At 54.4% G+C, this 21,922-nt stretch overlaps 1 protein-coding gene across 1 annotated transcript in view; it reads left to right on the top strand.

Moving 5' to 3' along the window:
* Positions 1-9,155: 9,155 nt before the first annotated feature.
* The window catches only part of LOC102047298 (Krueppel-like factor 5), a 29,520-nt gene continuing 16,753 nt past the window's right edge, over positions 9,156-21,922 (top strand). Inside the window, exon 1 of the mRNA XM_027809306.2 lies at positions 9,156-9,321. Within this exon, the coding sequence (XP_027665107.2) occupies positions 9,157-9,321 (165 nt within the window). The 5' untranslated portion in view covers position 9,156. The remainder of the gene's footprint in view (positions 9,322-21,922) is intronic.

Genomic DNA, 21,922 nt, shown 5'->3' with positions numbered 1-21,922 from the left:
CCATGTGCATGGAAGCTCTCCGTCAGGAGCTGGCCTGGAAGCCCTCGGCTTCAGATCCGCAGCTTCCTGCATGGCGAGATCTGTGGCTGCCAGGGAGACAGGCCCCCTGAAGCCATCCGCGCGTGTTTTCTCTCCCAGCTTAACCACAGAAAGAGGAGAAGACGCTGTGACCCTGTGCAGGGGGCTGGGGCCGCACCCAGGGGAGTGCTGAGGACTGGAGGCAGGGAGAACTCGCTGCATCAATGACTGAGACATCTCCGGCTGCAACTGAGCGGCACGTGGCAGCCGTGTGTCCCCATGTCACCCCTCCCAGCTGCTGACCGTGGCTTTGTCTTGCCCTCAGAGAGGAGAACTCTGTCAGCTGCTCTTCTCAGGTGCCAGTGCTGGCTGAGCTCATGCCAGTGGGGACACTGTTTTGGGGCAAAGTGCCTTTTCTCCTGTTTTTCCCCTGTCTGGCCCCATTCCCACCTGTTTTTCCGATGCTGGGGGCCCCGTGGGGTGATGGATGCTCACTGGGGGAGGAGGAGGCTAATGAAGGGGGCCCAGACCTGCTACACCTCCATGCAAATGTGCTCTGGGTTTTGGCATGTCCCCGTGCAGAGGAGGTGCTGCTGCCGAGCCCTGGCAGCTGTGTTTACCCTGGTGAAGGGGGGAGACAGGGGGTGTCTCTGCAGGCAGTGACCTTCACCCCAAATCATGCAGAACTGCTTCCTGCAGCCCACCATGGCCTGGGGACACCCTGCGATATCTGGGGCGATGCTTTCGGACCCAGACAAGCCAGCCCTGGGCTCACACCGCCGCTGAGTGAGCCACCCTCGGTCAGGCTGCCTGTCCTGCTTTGCTGCCGCGTGGCAGCCCCAGCGTGGCTGTGAGGGAGGCACACGCTCCAGCCCCCGAGCAAACAGCCCTCCTGCCCAGCCCCCCTCACCTCGCTGCCATGGAGGGAAGAGCTTGGGAAGCGCTTGGAGCAGCACCCCCATCATGGGACCCCCATGCTCTGTCCAGCTCCGATCTCACCCCCTTGTTTTTTCCCCTGCCTCGGGGGAGCTCAGCATCCCACGGCCCCTTCACAGGGCACGGCCGTATGGATGGTCAGCATAGGCTGGGGTGGGCAGTGGGAAGGTGGGATGAAGCCCTCAGGTCTTGGGAAGAGGCAAAGAGTCACATGTGTGTGGGTCACACAGGGTCCTGTGTCACACACATGTAGCAAAGGGACACCTCTCCAGCATAGGCATCACCCTGTGGGTAAAGAAGATACTGAGGTCCTGGCAGAAAGGCATCAGGGCAAGGGTTGATGCCACCATCTCATGAGGTCCAGGCTCTGCCTTCTCCTAGCTTGCTCTCCTGTGTAAAACCCTGAGGGCACTAATCAATTGGCCTTAATTGCTCTAATCAGCCCCGCCTAAGACCTCCACCCCACACCCGTGGGCCCAGCAGACCCTTCAAGCTCAGCCTGGGGGCTCCAGCTTCTCCCTTAGCTGTGCTGCAGCTGCCTCAGCCCTACTACAGCCATGGACCTTGCTGGCTCTCCAGCTTGGCCTTGGCCTTGACTCATCCCTGTGGGTCTGGGCCTGCTGGCCAGGTTGTCACTCCCATGGCAGCTGCTGGTCCTCACTATGCCCCACACACTGGGATGTGCATCCGTGACCTCCACGGTGGGACTGCAGGCAGCAGTGGGCAAAGCTTCCTGACCCTCAAGCCACTCAGGACCTGTTTTGGAGACAGCGGAGCTGAACCTTGACCCTGTGACACCCCCAGGTGGCTTTCCCGCATGACTGTGAGCCTCTAACACCTTCCTGATGGCCAAACGCCACAAAGAAGTCTCTAGCCTCTGCTCAGGCCAAAATTAAGGTGAACCCCAGAAAAGTCAGTGGCACCCCCCTCCTTGGGGCAAGTGGTCCCTGAGCTTCAGCAAAGCCCCTCAGCGCTGGAGTTGCCAGATGCTGTGGCATGAAGGTGGCCTCCAGCACCATGTTCTCCAGGTGGATTCTCCAGTGGCTGGGTGGGGTTGTGTTTGTAGCTTGGCTTTTCACTCCGTGGGTGTTGGGGGGTTTCCCTGCGCGCAGGTGGTGTTCCTGGCACAGGCAGCGACAGCTCAAATGGGGTTGGACTGGGGGGCACTGGGGTCGGTGGGGCGATGTGTGGGGCATTTAAGTGCTGAGCTGGGGGCTGGCTGCTGCGATGGCAGGGCCCCCGTGTCCCAGGAGGACTGGGCATGGACCTCGGCTGGAGCTCGGCTGGGGGCACAAGCGCCTTTGGGTGGCCCAGGCTTTGCCACAGCTCTTGGTCTTGGCTTAATTTTTTGGGGCATCGCTTCTCCAGGTGGGGCTTGGGGAGGGCAGGTAGTTAAAACCCCTCAGGGTAAATCATGTCTCTGTGCTGGGTTTATCGTGTGGGGCTGGTCCCTGCTGCAGGACCCCCCAGGTCCATCCCTGCGGCCCAGGTGGGAGCACGGGGAAACCCCCCTTGGTTGTTTTCCACCTTTGGCAAAGGTCCAAGGCTGGGTTTTTAGCAGGGGTGGAGGAAGGCAGATTTTCCTTTCTTCCCACCCTGCCATTTGTCGAGGAAAAACCTCAGCCTCAGGCCCTTCTGCTTCCTCACCGCCCTCTTCCTCTCCCAGGAAAGCCTGGGGCAGCTGCTGATGTCCCTGCCCGGGGCCGCGCTCCTCCCTGTGCTCCAGCACCGCCCGCCTGGGGACACTGGAGGTGTCCAGGGCTCCCCGGGGCTCTTGCCCATCACCCAGCTGCCCTTTTCCCTGGCCTCTCCTCACACCGCAGCCAAGCGAAAAATTTAGCAATCCAAGAATTGCTTCCCCGCTGTGGACGAGCAACGGCCGTGTGGGGGACTGCAGCCTGCCAGGGGGGTCCCTGCTCGGCTGGGGGCATCCCCACCTCCCTGGGGTGCCCGATGGTATGTGATGCTGGTCGGACTCCTTGCCCCAGGGTCACCCGAGGTCCCCCCAGCTGGTTTCTCGGTCCTTTCCTGGTCCCAGCTTGCACCAGGCAGGGGGGTGCCGGGGGCCTCTCCCGCTGCCAGCCCGTCACTGCTCAGACTGGTTTGGCAAGTGGATGTGGTGGCCGCTTTTCCTTTGAAGGGCTCCCAGGAAGGATTTGATGGCTGGAAACCTCCCGAGGAGGCGAAAGGAAAAGACAAAAATAGGTGGTTTTGGGTTTCGGTGGGGGAGCGAAGCAGCGGGTTGCTCCGGCAGCTTTGCAGACCTTTGTCTCCTGGTTGCAGTGAAAGGCAAGCTGGGTTCTGGGGGGGGGTGTGAGGGGTTCCCCTTCCCTGGCCAGCGTGTGCCTCCCACAAGGCTCCTGAGCAGCACGGAGGCTGAACAGGGAGCCCCTCAGCCCAGTCCGGCGTGGCCTCGCACCAGGGAGGCAGATTCAGAGAGGACTTGGAGATGTCCACCATGGTACAGCGAGAGGTGGGTGCTGCAGCTGCTGCTCTGGCTTTGGATGGGCGACTTTGGGGGCTGCAGAAGGGTGAGGACAAGCTGCTGCAGGAGGAGAGGAAGGCTCATTGACCCCCCAGCCAGGGTCTGTCCCCCCTTCCCCTGCCCCATGTGCCTGTCACCACCTCCTTGGTGGGATGTGCTGTGGGACTCTGAGCTGGGCTGGGGCTAGGGCTGTGTGACCCTGAGCTGTCACCCTTGCAGGGTGGCTCCTCGGGCTCCCTGGTGACCCAACCTATGGTGGCTTGTCCCCATCAACTGGTGAGGTCTGGGGATGTGTGTGAGCCCCTGGGGCTCAGCCCATGCTGCTGGGGACTGCCTGGGGGCACTGCTGGCAGCCAGCAGTGCTGGGATGGTCTGGGAGGTGAGGTGGTCTGGGAGGTGGGAGCTGAGATTTATTTCCCAGTCTCATCCAGGTTTTCTCAAAGTTCGGAGCCTTTCTTGCCTTTTGGCTCTAGTCTCGGTAACTCAGCCCAGGGCTTCACCTCCAGGCTCCTGCACCGTCTGCTTGCCAGTGAGAGGAGGACGTGGGTGTCCTTCCTCGCCATTCCCATGAACCCTGCATGCTCGATCCCTGCCTGATGCTGGGAGGGGGGGTCAGGATCTGGCTTCTCAGTTCTCCCCCCACCAACCACCAGCAAGGCCCATCCCCCTCCCTTTGCATTGCAAAGAGGAGGCTTTGGCTACAGCCCTGGGTTTCAGAGCCCCAGTCAGCTCCACCATGGACCCACCTTCACCTGCTTCCCAGGATCTCCCTTCCCCAAGCCCCCTTCAGCACCTGGGTGTCAGCCTTCCCCCGCAGAAGGGGACCCTGTACCCGAGGGAGGATGGAAGTGGGCTGCGTAGCTGGGTCATGGGGGAGCTGCTGTTATCGCTGCGCCTCGCTCTAGCAAGACATGCTGTCCTTGGCATTGTGTGGCACGTGGGGACATAAGGGGACCTTAGCCCAGTGCCTGTTGGGATTCTCCTGGCTCCTTGGAGGCTGCAGCAGCGGTGTACGGAGCAAAGTGCCTGGTGGTGTTGATAGACTCAAGGCTGTTTCCCTTCCCGCAGGGCCGGTGGCAGATAAGGGTGCTGCGGATGGCTTTGGCCCGTCCCCGATGCAAAAGCTGCTCTGCCTTGGGGAACTGTTGCATGGCTGATCTGCACTGGGCAGGGGCAGCCTGGCGTGCACCCCGCTGCCAGGAGCAGGGTCTGTCCCTGTTGCAGCAAGCCCATGCTCTGGTGACGGGATACAGAGAAAAGTAATTTTTTTGATTTATATAGTTTACCATTGCTAGGTAAAATTCCACAGCTTCCAAGCTGGTAACCAAGGAAATACAAGTATTTCCCTGAAAATTTTCTTTTATCTCTATTTATACTTATTCCTAGTGACAATGAAGGATGAAAAATACCATGGACCCCTGCAGGAAGATGAATAGGGGGTTTACACCCCACCACCAAATCATCCATGTAAGCAAAAGTAAAAATACGGTCAGATTGCTTCCTATGATACTGAACCAGTAACGCAGATAATAAAGACAAGAGAAATGGGCTAAGGCAAAATCCTCTCAGGAATATTCCTGAAGCCCATCACTGTGGGGTGCAACACTACCACGAGTCGGTCCCATGCGTAGTTCTGTGGCAGCAGCAAGGTTTGCTGTTCCTACACAGGGTTTTCTTGCAGCGCTGCTTTGAGGTGCAGTTCTCTGGACAATCCCCATTTAGTACAGGGGGACGTGCAGGTATGAAACCCTTGCAATCCAGGTACCCAACAGTAACAAAGTGACTTGCATTCGGATTAAAAGGAACATGATTAAAAAGCTGCAGAGACATCCAGCGATGCCCAGGACAATCCATGGAGCAATGCCTTGAGATTTGGGCAAGCAAACTTAGGCTTTATGGGGTTTCCTTGAAAACTGAGGAAAACCCACCACCAATCTGGCTTCTGGAGTGTTTCTAGGAGTTTTGTCCACAAGAAAGCAGCCCCTGGTAACCCCATTTAATAATATGACCGGCCATGGGGACGCTTCTCGCTGTACTGTGATAGGTGTATGTTCTATACGTGCAGACGCGCTCCCCTGTTGTGCTATTGCTAAGGATGTCCCTGTGGAACTGGCATGCTGCTCCAGAGGCCGGTAAGGATAAATCATTCCTGGATGTCACAGCAGGCCTTACAAATTTGTTTTGTGACTGGAAGCTCCTTGGGGGTGTCTGTTTTACTGTCCCCATGCTACACTTGCTCTGTTGGTGGCTGCTTGAAATTCTTCCTTGTTTCTTGTATCTCCCGTTTCTTGCTTCAGTTTCTGGAATGCTGCTGGCTCTGGCACCTGTAAAGAATCTTGAGAGCCTCGGCTCCAGTTCTTGTGCCAGTGCATTGTGGTGGGTTTGCATTCATACATCCACCCCCTTCCCAGGCAATTCCCTGCGCATGGGGGTGATGAGTCACAGGTACTTGTGGTGGTGCTGGAGGGGGTTCTTTCTTCTTTAGTCCAGTGAGGGCCTCTTATCAACTGGGTCCTTGCCGCAGTCAAGTCCACGTTCACGGGATTTATCAGGTATCCATTATCCCTGAGATACCATCTTCTGTCTTGTTCCCATTCCTGAGGTGGAATCTCAGGAATGGTTCCTTGGTATCCTTGTTGATGTGGATACCAGTTTTTGCTGTCTGCTGCTGGGGGCTGATAGCCCTGTCACACCTCCCGTCCGCGGGCACTGAGCTGCGCTCCACGGGGCAGCACTTCCCCAGCACCCCAGGACTTGTTGCTGCCTTTCCCATAAAGAATACCAGACTCAAAAAGATTATACAGGTAGTCAGCATGTGTGACCAGATGAATAATGATGCCTCTTATTTATTTTTAACGGCACAAAAAAATTGGCATATAAGGTGCGCTTGGTACGTGTAAGCATGCAGGTAGCAGCAGGGCCTGCCCTCTGACTGGCACAGGTGGCCTGCAGTCCTTTATAGGTGACAGGAAGGAAACTGAGAAATTTTCCAGTTCTTGTTAAATTTTGATTCAGGATTGTGAATCACAGTCCTTAAGGATGTGTAAGGTGGACGTTGGTCACTTTTCAGAGAATGAAAATCCTCTGCATAGGGAATTTGAACAATTGTTTCTTCTAGGAGAATGAGATGGAATAGGTCATCATCTTGGTCTGTGGTGGTGCTCGGGTGAGGATGAAAGAACGGATGCGTTCGGTGGTCTGTATGCAGCAGGAGTTTTTACCCATGTTCCATAGGATATTACAAATTCAATAACACAATTGTCCCCAAGTTCTAAGCAAGATAAACAGAACAAAAATTGTCTCCTGAGCCTAATGCCTAGATGTGCATCTGAGTACCGAGTAAGTTCAGCAGCCAGGCTCCCATCAGGCATTAACTCTAGTATTTTCTACCCAAAGTTCTTATATTCATAATAACACACCGGAGTGTTCCTCAGGGCTGGGCGATGAAGGGTGTGATGTTGATCGTTGTCTCGCTGCTTTCCGAGAAGAGCTTCAGTTGCTGTCACCAGCTCCTCCAAAGATGGTGCTGCAGGGCCAGCCCCAGACGTGCCCTTGCACGGCGCAGCCCTGTGCCCCTCACACCCCCAGACCCCCACCCTCAGCTGCAAGCATCAAGCTTTTGTTGGGTGCTGGGTCTCACTTCCCACGCGTGGTTCTGCAAGGCTTGCTGGAGGTGTCCCCCATCTCCATGGCATCACCTAGGGGCCCACCCTCACCCTGGTGTCTGGTCCGGCAGCAGCACAGCTGCCTTGGAAAGAAAAGCCATGCGGGGAAGATGCTTCTGGTGTGGCATGAGCTGCTCCCCCTTGTTTGCTTTTCCAAGGGCTCCGTTTTTCTGGCTGTCCTGGCCCCCTGCCATGAGAGCTGAACTTCCCCTTGCTCAGCACGAGCAACTCTTCAGGAGGACCTGGACGTCAGTCCAAAGTCTTGTGTGGACAGAAACTGCCTGTGTTTGTGGTGTGTTTGTGCTGCCAGAAGCCGGGGGCTGTTAAAACATGGCTGGTCCCTGTCCCACGCTGCTATCCTGTGTTTATCAAGGGCCTCATCCTGCTCAGGGCAAAGTTTTCTCACAACTAGAGGATGTTTTATGCCAGCCATATAGACCTGGTGCCCTCGGGGAAGGTGTTTCCCGAGCAGTGTTTGGGAGCCAGTGCCCCTTGCCCCGCTCTCTGGGATGCTCAGCCCCCCACCTGATGCTTTTCAGACCCTGGCTTGGATGCGCCATGGAGGAACACCAGTGGCACGATGCCGAAACTCTCCAGCCATGGCTCCTGGCATCGTTTGAAAGATCATGGGCCTTGACCAAGCATGTGGCTGGTGTGAAGTCCCCGTGGCTCCCGCGTGCTCACTGGGGGTGGGGGATCAGCAACCCCATGGGGACAGGCTTTCTCATCTCCTGGTGGGAGCCAAGCTCCCTTCCCTTTGGCCGGGGTGTGCGGAGCAGTTTTACCCCCCACCTCACCCTAGTTCTGTGGTCCCCGAGCCCCCTGAAGGTGCTGGGAATGTCCTGGGAGGGGTGGCAGCAGCAGCCCCCCTGCGAGGGTGCAGCCTGTGCAGGATCCTGCCCAGGAGGCACCAGGAGGTGGGGAAGGGGGGGCTCGGGGCTGCTCTGGGGTGGGCGAGTGTGGAGAGGGGAGAAGACCAGGCTTTTACTCAGCCTGACACAGTACAGCTCCTCGGAAAGGTGCTGGGGATGGATGTGTCTGGAGGAAAAAAATTATTATGTAAATTTTTATTTATTTTTTTCCTTTGTGGTTTTTTTTTTTGTTGTTCCCCCCGACCCGCCTTGAAAGGTGATTTTTATTCTCTGCCTTGTGACACTCCTTTTTTTCCTCCTGTCTCAAAAAGAGAAAACCAAACACAGTTGCTTGGTTTCTCCGTAGGAGCCAAGCTGGAAAGTGCTGTGCCCTCCTATCTGTACCTTGTAAGCTTTTCCTTTGTTGTTGGGTGCTGGGTTTTGGTTTTTTTTCCCCAAGGTTTATACCTTCCCCCCTTTATTTATTTTTGATCCTTCCCCTTTTCTCCCCTGGGAATGAGAAATGCGAGCAAGCAGGGATCTTGTTGTCTCTAAAAATCAGTTTTCATGCAACATTCAGCCATTCATTGGATAAACGGCATTTTCTCATTGAAAAAATAAAAAGCCGTTGCTTTTAAAAACTAAAATAAACCCCATGGTTTGGGGGGGGGACGGGACGACTTGATCTGGGAGATCGTTTCCCTGCTGTGGCTTGTTTCAGCCCTTCCCCAGCCCCGCAGGTGGGCTCCAGCCAGGGTTGGGGTGGCACCGAGTCCTTCCGTCGCGGCGAGAGCCAAAGCGCCGCGGCAGGGCATGGCTGATGGCAGGGCATGGCTGATGGCGACGCTCCCGGCCACCCGCTCGCTCCCAGCAGCTTTTATCTGCCGGTGGCCGGTGGAGCTGCCGGTGGGGCCGCCGGCGGGAGCCTGATTGGCTCGGCACGGCCTCGCCGCGGCTCCCGGGCTGGCGTTCCTCCTCCCGCAGCCCAGGTAAAGCCTTCCCGTGACCCGACACCTGGCCTCCCAGGATTAGCAACTCGCTCCAGCTCGCCTCTGCCTTCAGGTTTTTTTTATTTTTCCCTTTCCCCTCCCCTTCCTTTTTTTTTTCCCTCACTTTTCCCCCCCACCTCCTTTTTAAAGTATTATTTTAAAATAAGATTTGTTTTCCCCCTGGGGAAGTGGGCACGAGGGGTGCGGGAGGAATGAGCAGCGGGCTGGTGCTGCGCACCCCGCTCCCCGAGGACACCTCGGTGTTTACGCCGCTGAAGCCCGTCACCATGTCGGGGGAACACGGCGAAGACGCCCCCGTCTTTGAGGACATCAAACCCCCCAGCCGGCCCCTGGATAACCCACCCGACTTGGCGCAGGTAAGGCAGAGGCCGGCAGTTTGCTGTGGGGCAGTGGGAAGGGGCCAAGCTTCGCCCGCTCAGGTGCACGGAGGCTGCTAGTATTTGCGGGATTTAGACTTAATTCTGCTTTGTTTTTCCACTCTGCTAAAACACCTCCGTCGCTTTGTACGCTCGTGCTTCCCCCTCCGCCGGATTTTCTCTTGGGCGTGTTGGGTTTCATTTTTTTTTTTTTTTTTTTTCCTTCTCCTGCCTTTCTTCAAAACGCCTTGTTGCCCGTTTTGGAGGAGAGCCTGGGGTTTTTCTCACTCCCCAGAGCTGGGGCTTGATCCTGCTCCCCAGGGCCAGCAGGTGAGGGGGTGCCGAGGGACTCTGCGCCGGGCCGGCTCGCTGGGAGAGACGTGGGCAACGGGATCGCTGTGTCTGTGCGTGATGGTGGTGGTGGGGAAATGGGAGCTTATTTTCCATTTTATTTTATTATATTTATTTTTTTCTGCCGCCATGGTGGGTAAGGAATGCTCCTTGAAATTCCCCAGCGGCGTCCCCGCCGTGCACTGGAGATAAAGACCTGGATAAGCCACCTTGGGCTGTTGCTGCACGCCCACCCCTCTTGCATGCCCACCCCTGTCCTGGGCCATGGCAGAAGCACGTTCAAGCCCTGCTGCCTGTCACAGGCGAGGGGGCAAGGCTCCTCGATGGTGTTTTGGGTGATGGACCCCTCATCCCACCATGAAAAGCCTTCAGCTGCTCTTCCTGGTGGGAAAAGGGGTGAGCCAGGCTGGCCCCCATCCTGCTGCCAAGGTTTTGGCACCTTTTCCCCCCTGGAGAAATGGAGCGAGCTGGGCCGTGGGGTGCCCAGTGCTGCCAACGGCTAATGATTAACCCTGCGCCCCACGTCCCCAGCGCCATTTTGATCAAGGTGGGAGGGCGGCTCCGGCCCCTCGCTCCGCAGCCACCCCACAGGGATACCCTCGTCCCAGCTGCCGTTCCTCTGGGGACCGCTGGGAGGGCATCCCCATGGTGGGCAGCAACGATTCGGCACGGAGCAGGGGTTGGGGCTGCATATCTGCTGCCCGCTTTCCCTCTGCTGGCACCACCGATGCCCCAAGGGCCGGTTCTGGGGCTCTGCCCTTCAAAGGGAGGTGGCAAGATGAAGGTAGCGTCTCTGTTGCCGTATTTCCCTGGTGATCCAACATCCACAGGGGCTGTGAGCGGTGGCTGTGGGGCTCAGAATGGGGGGAGAGGGCCATGCAACCCTTCTACTCCTTCCCCTGTGGTGGTCCTGGCTCAGCGCCTCTCCCGTAATGCCGGGCTGCCAGAGCCCGTGCCCCTCCACACCGGGTTCGGGTGGGTTATCTGAAGTCGGAGGGTCAGGTGGTTGCTTTTCAGAAAGATGTGGGTTATCTCTGGGGCCCGTGCCCAGTGGGAAAGGGCGGCAGCTCCCTGTTTGGTCTGGGGGAAGGACGAGGTTTGCTTTCTCTCCCCCTTTGTAGCCCTGGCTGCTGGGTGGGATTAGGCAGCAGGGCTGGTGCTCGCCCCATGCCTCAGCCATGGACCCTGTGCCACCTCTTGTCCTCCTTGTGGGGATGCAGAGCCCACCTGCGGTCAGAAACACCTTCATTCCACCATGCCATCCTTGCTGCCCTTCAAAGGGAAGAGGGGTCCTTCACCCCGGTTTTGGGCCCTGGGGCAGTGCCAACCCACTGCCCACCCAGAGGTAGCTGAGGGTGGGCCTCAGGGTGGCCGATCAGAGATGTCCTCCCTTTGCCAATAAGAGCCCCGTGTCCCTTTACGGACGTATGGGGGATGGAGGCTGGAAAGCCGGCTGGAGCTGAGTACCAGCTCACCCACACTCTGTGGCTCAGCCCCCAGCAGCTGCGCCGGGACTTCTTTGCAAACCCACCCAGGGTGAAGCGTTATGGGTGGCAAAACCCCGACAGCCCAGGGCTGGACCCCACATCTCCTGGGGAGGAGTTTTCCATACATTGGCCCCTTTTCTCTTAACGAATGCCAAAGGCTGTGGTCGCTGTAGAAGAGATGCTGAAGAAGCTGCCGTAGCTGGAGGGTGGAAAAGCTGGATGGCTGCACGTCTGGGAAACCCTTTGCTCCAGGAGGGTGTTTATCAGAGCAGTTTGACAAGACTTATGGAAAAGGCTGTGACCTGTCAGAGCTCCGGCACCGGCTATCGCCCACAGGGCATTTCCTGCTGCTCCAGCTCTCCTGACTGCTGTCTGCCTGATCTTGGGCAAAGAAAAGAGCAAACTCTTTATCTTGCTGGTTGCAAAGCCCCTCCTGCCCTCCCCAAATCACTTTTCAAACAAGAGTGGAAGGTGGCAGCTGTTTGCTGTCGAAAATTTTATTCAGTCTGAGTCAGGTGGAAGTAGTTCCTTTGTGGAGTTTATGATCAGTTTTTCCCTTTTCTCTGCCTTTCCAGCTGCCCTGCCCCAAATTAAAAAAAACACAACAAAACAAACACAAACAAAAAGAGAAAAAAGGAGAGGCTTGTGACAGAAAAGCACTTTTCCTTTCTGATTTGAGTCAGATCGGCCAGAAGCACAATTTTCCCCTTTAAATCCCAAGAGGCTGATGCTAGATGGAAAAACAATAATAAACAGAAGAAAAGCAATACAGCAAGGCATTTCTGGAAAGGAGGATTTGGTTCCTTTGCATGGTTGTCAGGGGGCTGGGGGGGCACCGGGGCTCATCTGCTCCCACCTTGTTGCCCTTTGCTCCAGGTCTGGTGAGCCAAAGCAGCTCCCGGGCACCTTGTTGTTACCTGAGGCTGGGGAACCCTCCTGGGACCATCTGCTGCTTGTCAGATGGGAGACTCTGTCCCTCTGGGCTGGGCTGGAGCTCATGGTAGATGAGCCACCCCACTGCCAAGTCCTGTGAGTCACCCCCTTGCTCCTGAAGCCACCCGTAGCTTTATGCCATGGTCTCCCTCGGGTGTGAGTGTGGTCCTCGGCCCGATCCCTGCCTTCTTGTGCGAGCTGCCCCTGGGCAGACAGCGGCGGGGATGGAAAGCGAGATGGTGAGAACAGACCTAGGTTTCCATGATCCTGGGGCTGTTTCTAAAGGAAGGTTGCCAGCATGGTCGGGAAGGAGATGGCATGGCCACTGCTCCCTTCCCAATATGCGCAGAACAGGAGCTGGCTCCTGGTGGGCTTTCCTGCAGTTGTGAGGAGCTCAAGGTGCTGGTGAGGTGGTGGAAGGGGCGGCCTGTGCTCACCTCCATGTTACAGTTAAGGGGTGGGGAGGAGAATGGGGGCTACTGAGAGTGTCAGCCCTGCCCTCGAGGGTTCAGGGAAGGCAGTGCCTGTCTTGATGGGTTGTGCCTGCCATGAATTCAGAGCTGCTGTCTGACGCTGGAGGGTCACTTGGGTTTGCAGCACCACTGGGTGAGGTCAGCACCTGGTGAAGAAGCTGCTAGGGAGGAGAGATGGAGTAAAGACCCCGGTTTAACCCATTGCCTACCTGTATCAGGAGCCCCATGGGCAGTTGTGTCAGGCCGGTGAGCACCCAGTGGGGACAGAGGCTGTCATGGGTGGTGAGGAAGATCCTGGTGAGTGTGGCTGGGGGTAGCCCCAGGCCAGCTTGTCCTTTCTTGCCTTGCTTTCCTTGGGTGGGCTATGCTGCTGCAAGCTGAAAAACAGCAGTGAAAGTCTCCCCTTGTGTCCTCTAAGCCCAGTTCCTACCCCACGGGCAGTTTCTCACCACTGTGCTTGGCACAACTCCCTTCTGCCCTGCCCGAGGGCTGGGTGGGGGGCTTGCATAGCAAGAAAACAGCTCCAGCATCTGGGAGGTGCTGGAACAGATGAGATGGTATCAGGATGGTGCTGTTCCCCCAAGAGCTTTTCCTGGCACTTTGGATTCTCAGTACTATGAACAGCCATTCCCAGACCCTTTCATTGGGGTGGATGTAGGTGCTGTGACGTTTCTCTAACTTTATTCTGGCAGGGATTTTCCTCCCAGTGTCACAGGAGAAGCTGGACCAAGCATTTTTCGGTACGCTTCAGCTTTCAGGGCAATGCAGGAGCTGTTTCAATCCTGCTCTGTCCCTGCAGGGCCCTGTGTCCTGCATCTCATTGGTCTGAGCCCCTCTGGCCACATCCTCGTCATGACTGTGGCTGTGCTGGGCTGACGACTGGGTGGTGGCTTTCTCTTGGACCAGGAATGGGTTTCTTGCTCCCCAGTGGTCCAGCATCTTGACGGCCCAGCTGGAACCAGGGTGATGGCTCTGGCTCGTACAGATGTGGTTTGCATCAGGGCCAGGAAGGAGTCCTGCTCCACTTTATTTATTACTAGAGACGCAGAAGTCCACAGCACAGCTGTCAAGGAGTGATTGATTTCCTTGGGCTGTCAGGAGTTGCATGCAATGAATTAATTCAGCTTTTCTGCTGGGAAAGGGTAGATGGTAGCTTTGGAGTTTTGCTCTTGGCCTATAATGAGATGTTGACAGCTCATTGTGGCTGGGGGTAGCTGAGCCTGGGCATCTTTCTGGAGTTTAATGTCACTCCTTGGATGCTTGGAGGGGACTGAAAATATTGTGTTCTCTCCTGGGGTCCTTGTGTGCCCAGCACGCTCAGGAGAAGAAGGTCACAGAATTACAGAGTGGTGGGGGTTGGAAGGGACCTCTGGAGATCACACAGTCCAGCCCCCTGATAAAGCAGGTTCACCCAGAGCAGGTTGCACAGAATCGCGTCCAGGCAGGTTGTGAATGTCTCCAGAGACAAAGACCCCATAGCCTCTCCGGGCAGCCTGTGCCCATGCTCTGTCACGCTGCTGAACCTGGCCCACAGACACGAGCCCAGTAGGGTAGTGCCAGTTTTTAAGGTTGTGCCCGTGTTTGAGGACAGGCTTTGAGCTCATGGTGTTGCAATGTGAAGGTATTCCCTTCTCTCTGCTGGATCGTGACGATGCAAGGGAACCGCGCAGGCTTTGCACTGCCACGTGTCAGGCAAGCCATGATTCACAACGCTGGCAGGAGCAGCTCCCATCCTTTACTCCACCAGCTGAGCAGGGAGCTGAGCTCAGGCCTCTGCCAGCATCCCCATTTACAGCTGTGCAAGGCATGGAGATGGAGCAGGCTGGCATGATCTGCTGAGGATTCAGTGGCTCGCTCCCTTCTTCTTCCTTCTGAGCTGCCCGGTCCATGTAATGTGCTTCTGTGGGCAGTGTGAAGTCATGGTTCTTCACTCCCCCTTGCATGGCTGGGATGTTCTGCCCTCTGGGATCCTCCTGGCTTTGCAGAAGGGTTCAAAAATGTCCTTGTGTTCTGCGGAATTGTGCAAAATTAATTTTCAAAGGGTGCCAGCACCCTGTGCAGGCTCGAGAGGTGTGCAGGACAAGACTGGGGATACAGAGAAGTCAAGTTAAAGGCTGGGCAAGGAGGAACAGGCTCACTTGATCATTCTCAGCAGAAGCCAAGATGGTGGGTTGGCAGTTGGTGTGGCTGAGCGCTGTGTGGCCTCTGGCTAGAGGGATCCTGGGAGGGAAGGATCCTCTGGGGCTGTTTTGCTTTGGGATCAGCTGAAGCCTGATGCCTTCAGGACCAGCCCGCAGATTTGCAAGTCAGATGGGCTTTCTGTCTGGCAGGTGTCTGCATGGCCAAGGGAAATTAAACTAGAAGCTCCAGAAAGGATGAATGTGTTCCTCTGCTCTTGCAGGAAGACCCTCAGGGAGAGCGCGCAGGCAGGATGCCCATCCGCCGCAGCCGTGTCGGGGTGGTGGGTCTCATTGCAGATCAGATCCTGTTGTGGGAGTGGGTCCAAAGTCAGTGCGGAGCTCAGCAGGCTTTGGACAAAACCGGTTACCGGTGAGCCAGAGACTGGGAAATCTGGGGGATCTCAGCCACCATGTTTGTTTTTTCATTATTCTTAATCCCCCAAACCCACAGACTTCCCCATGTGTGTGTGGGTTCGCACGCAAGCGTTGCTGGAAGCAGACAAGGTGTAGGATGAAACTGCTTGGCCGAACTTTGAGCTCGCTGGTGCACAATGGCTTTGTCCAGGTGGTACAAAGGCTGATTGTTCTGCTTGGGGGAAGTTTGGCTCAGCAAGGTGGGGAGCGAGAGAAAGGGACAGTGCCGAGAAAGAAAGATTACAGGAGTGCTGTTCCTTGTCCTCCTGTGCAGCCCTCGCTGGAACCTGGTTTCCACTTGCCAACATGGGAGAGGTTGCAAACTAGCTAGAAAAGCATGTTTTGGGGTGGCGGGTTTTTGTTTGGTTTGGTTGGTTTTTTTTGAACACTGAAAACGCAAGTATTTAAGGGAGGAAATGAGCAGGGGACTCCGACTCCATAGTAAATGCAACGGATTTCCCTTTATCGCTCTTCCTGAATGGTGTGTGGGAAGCAAACACAGTCATCTGAAATTACTCACGAAGGTCTAGGGTAATGCATTTCTGGCCGGTGCATCATCCACTGTGAATTTTCCCCTCTCAAACCTGTTTGGTCAGCTACCGACGCTATTTTGTTCTCGTTCCCTGGTCCAGTGAGTTCTTTTATCTAACCCATCCACTGCAAATAATCACACTTACCACCGTCTTGTTAGCTGAGCCCCTTGATTAGAATATTTGCTCTTCTTGTGCTCCATTGGTGAGTTACATGAGTCACAGGGTACAGTTGGTGCTCAGGGATTGGAGAATTAATGTTTACAATTCAGATGTTCTCAGAACTTGAGCTAGCATGAAAACTCTCAAAAAAACCCCATGGGCTGTTTACCACATCAAAGAGGTTCAGCCCCTTTCAAGCTCAGATTGAAACTCAAACAAAGAATCTTTCATTAAGTTCAGAAATGCTTGGAGAATTCTTTGAAAATTATTATTTTTTAATTTTTTTTAATGTGATAAGAACCTTCGAGTTTCTACTGAGGATAGGATTTGCAAGTACTAAAATGCATTTAATGACCTAACTCTTTGTAGTATTTCCAGTACAAGTAGGAGGAGAGAATGGCGAGAACTGGTCCCAGTATAGCTGGTCTGAAAACACTGGTACTTATCACTTGCAGGAGAAAATAATATTATCCATCCGTTATCACTTCTGTCACGTCTAAGGCAATTTAGTGAATGTGAACCCATCCTGGAGAGGGCAGAGATATGCGGGTACCTACTCACCAGTGAATCCAGCCCATCATTTTAATGCTGCCAGTACAACATTTATCATTTTGCTGCTCCTCAAGGACAGTTCAGGGAGCTGAATGCAGGGGTGGCTGAATATATTCAAATGAAAATCCTTCCCACAATGAATAGGAGGTTTGATGGTGTTCTCTAAAATGTGGAAATGACCCAGGTTTGTTAAATTGAATGGAAAACCTGGGGCATCTCCCCTTCCCAACTGATCATTCAAAACACTGTTGTTTTTTGGGACCTAACATTTCATTTTGAGCAACTTTCAGTATTTGGTGTTATTGTGGTTCTGCGTCATGCTTTTGGGAGAGCTCAGAACAATTAGCTTGGCTGACTGACTTCACCTCTGGAACACGACAAGTGTCACAGCCCTCGTGTTTCCCAGGGGCTGGCAAACCCCAGGCTCCAAAATTCTCTGGCTGGAGCTTTGCCAGGGCTTGGTGCCTTCTCCACAGGAACTGTCAATTGCCTTTATTGGCCTCTGCCATAATCGGTCTCCTTTAATTAACGGCAATTGGCAATTCATTTATATACAGTGAAAATGTGGAAAGAGGGAGTTTAAACTGAATGGATCTTGAGGAAACTCTTTGAGGCTTTCTGCTCTCAGGCTGACAGAAGGACCCTCCCGGCAGCACAGGTGCTAGGGAATGCATGGGGTAGCATCACAGCAGAAGGGGCTGCACCAGGCGGACCTGCTCCGATGCCCCGCTCCGTCCCTGATACTGGCAGTATCTTCTTGGCCTCATACCGTGCTAGGTGCTGTGCAAGCTTGGAATAAAGGAGCTGGCTCAAAACCCTACTCGTTCAAACACAATGTTTTCACCTGCCTTAGGGTTTGTTTTGTTTTGTTCTGCTAACTGGTTTGGTGAGACAGTCGAGGGCCACAAGGACGGTGGGATTTGCTGTCCGCACGTGAAACCTGACCTTGCTTTTCCCGGTCGTGCATGGGGTATTGGGTCTGCCTTGCACCTCGTACTGGGAAGAACAGGCTTTTTGGTCTGTTTTATGGCGTGCTGAATGCCAGGAGGACTTCACAAGCCCCAGCAAGCAGCGGATGACTCACTCTGCCTTTGTCAGACCCTGCCCAGGGAATGTGCTGCTTTTCTTCTGATCAGAGGCGGTGAGGTGACGAGTGTAAGCTTTTAGATGGTTTGAATGAGGCAGAATGAATCCCACCCATCACCCAGCTGGGGAGGCTCCCTGTGAGCTCTAACAGCCTCTCCCATGTCACGCTTGGTTCAGGACTTGTGGCACGGATGTGTAACCAGAGGAGAGCCAGAAGACTCAAGGACAAACAAGCCCAGAGTCCTACGGCCATGGCAACGCTAGGAACAGCTGGATAAATTGGTCCAGGTTATCCTGGGGAGGAATGGTGACATCTGAGAGCCTCCGTCTTCTCAGATTCAGGGGAAGGGGTGAGCTGGAGCAGATGCTGCAGCCGAGGAGAAGTGGAGCTGCAGGTGGGCCTGTTTCTAGTTGGTGGTACCAGCAGGGGCTGCACGGCTAGCCAAATTCAACTGTTGATTGTATGTATGCACAACCCAGGGAACGCTTGAGTTCCTGCATGGTTTGGTGGGGGCTGTGGTAGCTCCAAGCCTCTTGATCTTGCAGGAGTTGAAAGAACATTGGATCATTTCATCTTTCTAGAAAAAACATCCAAATCGCTGTACCAGCTCATGCCAGAAGTCCACCCAGATCAGCCTCCTGCCTCCGACAGTGGGTGCACATTTGGCTTGACAGAAAACCTCCAGTTGGCTTTGATGGGCTTGACCCCAGCCTTTGCCGAGCAAGAGCAGCTCAGAAATAGAAAGCTGTGTAGGAAGACCTGACTCCTTTAAGTCCTCATGTCTTCCTCTCCCACACTTTGAGAGCTTCCCTCCTGCCAGGGCAGAGTGGGGAGCAATGGGTGAGGAGAGGCTGCTGTCCCCGTTTCCCCACCTGCCTTCGGGCTCCATCCAGTGCCGAGGTTGGGCTTGTAGGGGAAACCAGTGCGGAGCTACTCTAATATCAAACTGGGACCCCCCACCCTCATCTGGACCTGCCTGAGGCTGGATGGGCAGAATGGCCCCTGTGTTCAGTGAGGCCTGGAGATAGTAGGCTGGGCCAGGGCTTTCTCCAAGCTCCATGTCTCCAAGGTCTACCCTGCTAGTTATTTTTCAGTCCATTTATGGCTTTATTTTTATAAAGGTTTCTGCTTGCTTTCTTAAAGCCCACCGGAACCTGGCTGTTCCAAACTGCTCTTCTTCCAGGCACTTGACCTTGGAGTTGGATGAGGGTGTTTTTCCTGGTTTCTTTGGCCTTTGGGATTGCTGACTGTAGTGGCATGATTTCTGTGATAAATAACCAAGGTAGATTGCCTTTGAGTGAGCCTTTATCAGTTGTCCGAGGAAAGGAATAGCAAACAGAGTCAGCAAGTCTGCTGGAAATGTTGCTGCCTACTGGCTGAGCCAGAAGGCCAGCCAGGCTCCCAGCTGGCCACATCTGCCTTGATCGTGGCTTTAGGTCTCAAGGAAATTCTGTGTTTCTGAGAGGTGACAATTACCTTGGGTAGTTCAAACACAAGGGCAGAAAAGAGTAGAGCAACAACCCTTCAGAGCAGTGTGGCTCAGCTCCTGGGCCACCTGCGAGCTCCAGGCAGAAACCTGGAGAAAGGGTGTATCTTTGTCCTGCTCCAGGAGCTGCTTTTGTAGGTGGAAAGGTGTGACAGCTTCAAGATGGAAAGCTGCTGGGATAGATCGCCTCTGGTGGTCTTCCTCACTCCAGAGACTTCCAAGACTCCAGAGAGAGCTTGCACAGAGACTTCTGTGTAGATGCCCACTTCCCAGGTGGCCAAAGCTAGTGATGATGACTCTTGCCCCTGCCTGTGATGCAGACACAGCTGAATGCTCTGAGAGCAGCACTAGTTTCTTGGCATTGCTCCCAAGCTCTTTAAGACAGAGCAAGGAGAGGAGTCCATCCTGGGCCTTCTGCAGCCCAGCACCCACCTGCGTAAGCACAGAGTTTGGCCCTGCTGCCTGCAACGGTGCCTTGTTATTTACAGCAGTTAAATATTTGGCCCTGTGTGTACTTGAAAGGAAGAGTCCTGGGGGTTTCTTTGCTAATCCCGTTTTGCAGAGAGTTCCAGAAGACTTGAGGAACAAACAGAAAATAACGTCGATCGAGGTCAGTATCAAACCCAAATGATCAGAGAAACAAATATTTACTCAGGTCAATATTTAACTAGGAGACAATAAATGCTGATATTGAACCAAATCTGTATATAAATATGGTCTATTTATAATGTGTGCCTTTAAAGGGGTACTGCCAGGTACTTGCCATGGGGTTTGATTGATGATTATCCTCCCCATTGTTTGCTGATTCCCTTGGAGGCTGGAGTTTCATGCAGGTGCGTGTATGAGAAAGCAGGTTGTACTGCGTAATCCCAGCACCCTGACAGGAGGCACAACCGTTGTCCCGCACATGCCTGTGCTCGGGGAGGGTTCCTTGCCCCGAGGTGGGGGGCTCCTGCCGTTCCCCTGTCCCTTGAACCCCCACGCCCCAGGGTTGTGCTGCTGGCTGACCTTCCCTGCATGAAGCTGGCTATTTTCTTGCACCCCTTTCCTGAAAGCTCTTTGCATCTCCAAGCAGCACAGCATTGCAGCTGGGGCTGGCTGTGAGCGAGAGCCTGAGACCCAGCTGGGGAAGGGGAGAAGTGGGCTTGATGCCTCCCGGCACTGCAGAGCAGGATACGGGGGCTGCGGCCAGGCAGGGGCTAGCGCAGGGCTCAAGGCTGCCAAGAACTGGAGAAACTCCTCTCCTGTCCTGAGCCCTTTCCCCCGCAGCCACTCCCTCTGCCAACTTTACAAGCTCGTTGCCTGTTTAGCAAACATTGATTTCTCTCCTTGTTCTCTGCTGCTGCCTGTGTGGTGACAACATCTGATGTTTCTATGGCGGTTTGCTATTTATCAACTTCAGATTAGAAAGTGTTTAATCATGGGAAAGACACGTCCCACCTCCTGCCTTGACAGCCTGCAGTGCCTAGCACTCTTCTAACGATGCTCGTGGTGAATCACTGGCAAAATGGCATGGTTGGCTCAAGCACCATTTTTTTCTGTTTCCTCCCAAGAAATGTTTGTCTTGAACTCTACGTGTACTGATCCATGTCCTGATAATGCCTCCCCCTGCCTTTGACAATATCTGAAAGAGAGATAGAGGTCTCCAAAGCAGGAGGTTCCTGTAGGATTTATGAAAATTGGCAGATGGTAGAGGGGGAAGACTCATGTCAATGCCTATTAGCCATGGGAGAAGCCACTCTGGAGGAAGCTGGGGGAAGCAGGGCTTCATCATCTGCTTTCTTCGTAGAGCAACTGGCTCAGTTTTTACTGATCTCACCATGCTGGGTGCTTTTCAACACACAGCTCTCCGAGGCTGCTGAGGTTTGCCCTCAGCAAGTTGCCCTCCAGGGGATTTTGGTCACCAAGTCCCTGTTCAGATGTGCCAGTGCTGAGTGTAACATGGTCCTGCTGGTCCAGTAACACAAACTGGTGTCCAGTGGCCTTGTCTGGAGTGGATATAGTGCTTATTCTAACCTTTCCCTGATTAGGTTTTTTTTGTTTGGCTTTCTTTTCTATGGCAAGTTGAAAAGACCCTCCTCCATAGTCAGAAATAGGTACTATGACTTTGAGGGGAAAACACCGCAGGAGTTCAGTGCTTTTATTGTATGACAGACTATTCAATGGGACAGCATCTTATTGGCTTTCCCTTCCTGGCCAAACCAAAGATCCCAGTTTGGACTAAACTACAGAAGTTTTGTTGATGTCTGCTTTGCCTGTATTTCTGCTTTGCTCACTTTTAAGCTACTGATGTATGACTCCTGTGATGGCTGCTGGAGCCCTTGTTGATGCAGTTAGTGGAGTCTCCAGACCTTGAATCTCACCCTTGTCTCCGGTGATTGCAATGATGGCATTGCTAGTGAGTACAGGGGAAACCTGGTCGCTGAACCCACTGAAGATCCAGTGGCTCTTCAGCTAGAAGGTCCCGGAGGCTTTCTGCATCAAGGCATGGCGGGTATCTCTTGTGGTATTGAGATAAACTGAGCTCCCTGGCTACGTGGTAAGTTCAGTCCTCTGCAAAAAAGCAAGAAAATGGTTAATCACCTGCCTGTGGCTGTCAGACAGGGTGGAAGGGATGGGCTGATTGTTCCAGGTCATTGCTGTCTTGTGTGAGCCCACCACAGTGTCCTCAGCTGCCCTCTCAAGAGCTGCCCCAGACAGGGCTGCAGCCTGCTGCCAGGACCTGCCTGGGGCTGGCCCAGGAGCCTGCAGAAACCCTGTGTCCGTAGGGCTTCCTCCCGGCGGGGCCCGCTTTGCTCTCAATCGCTTCTTTTGTATTTGTGCTGCTTACCATGGCAGGTCTTGAATGCAGACTGCTGGAAATGTAGAGCATTTTGTTGGTCTCCTGGTGTAGCTGATCTCAACATGAGGGATCCAGTGGCTGGACCACCACTTGCAGGATCAAGC

Source organism: Falco cherrug, chromosome 15 (genome assembly GCF_023634085.1).
Source record: "Falco cherrug isolate bFalChe1 chromosome 15, bFalChe1.pri, whole genome shotgun sequence".
Classification (NCBI taxonomy): Eukaryota; Metazoa; Chordata; class Aves; order Falconiformes; family Falconidae; genus Falco; species Falco cherrug.
The sequence above is the reverse complement of the archived record's forward strand: the minus strand, read 5'-3'. Positions and strand labels throughout refer to the sequence as shown.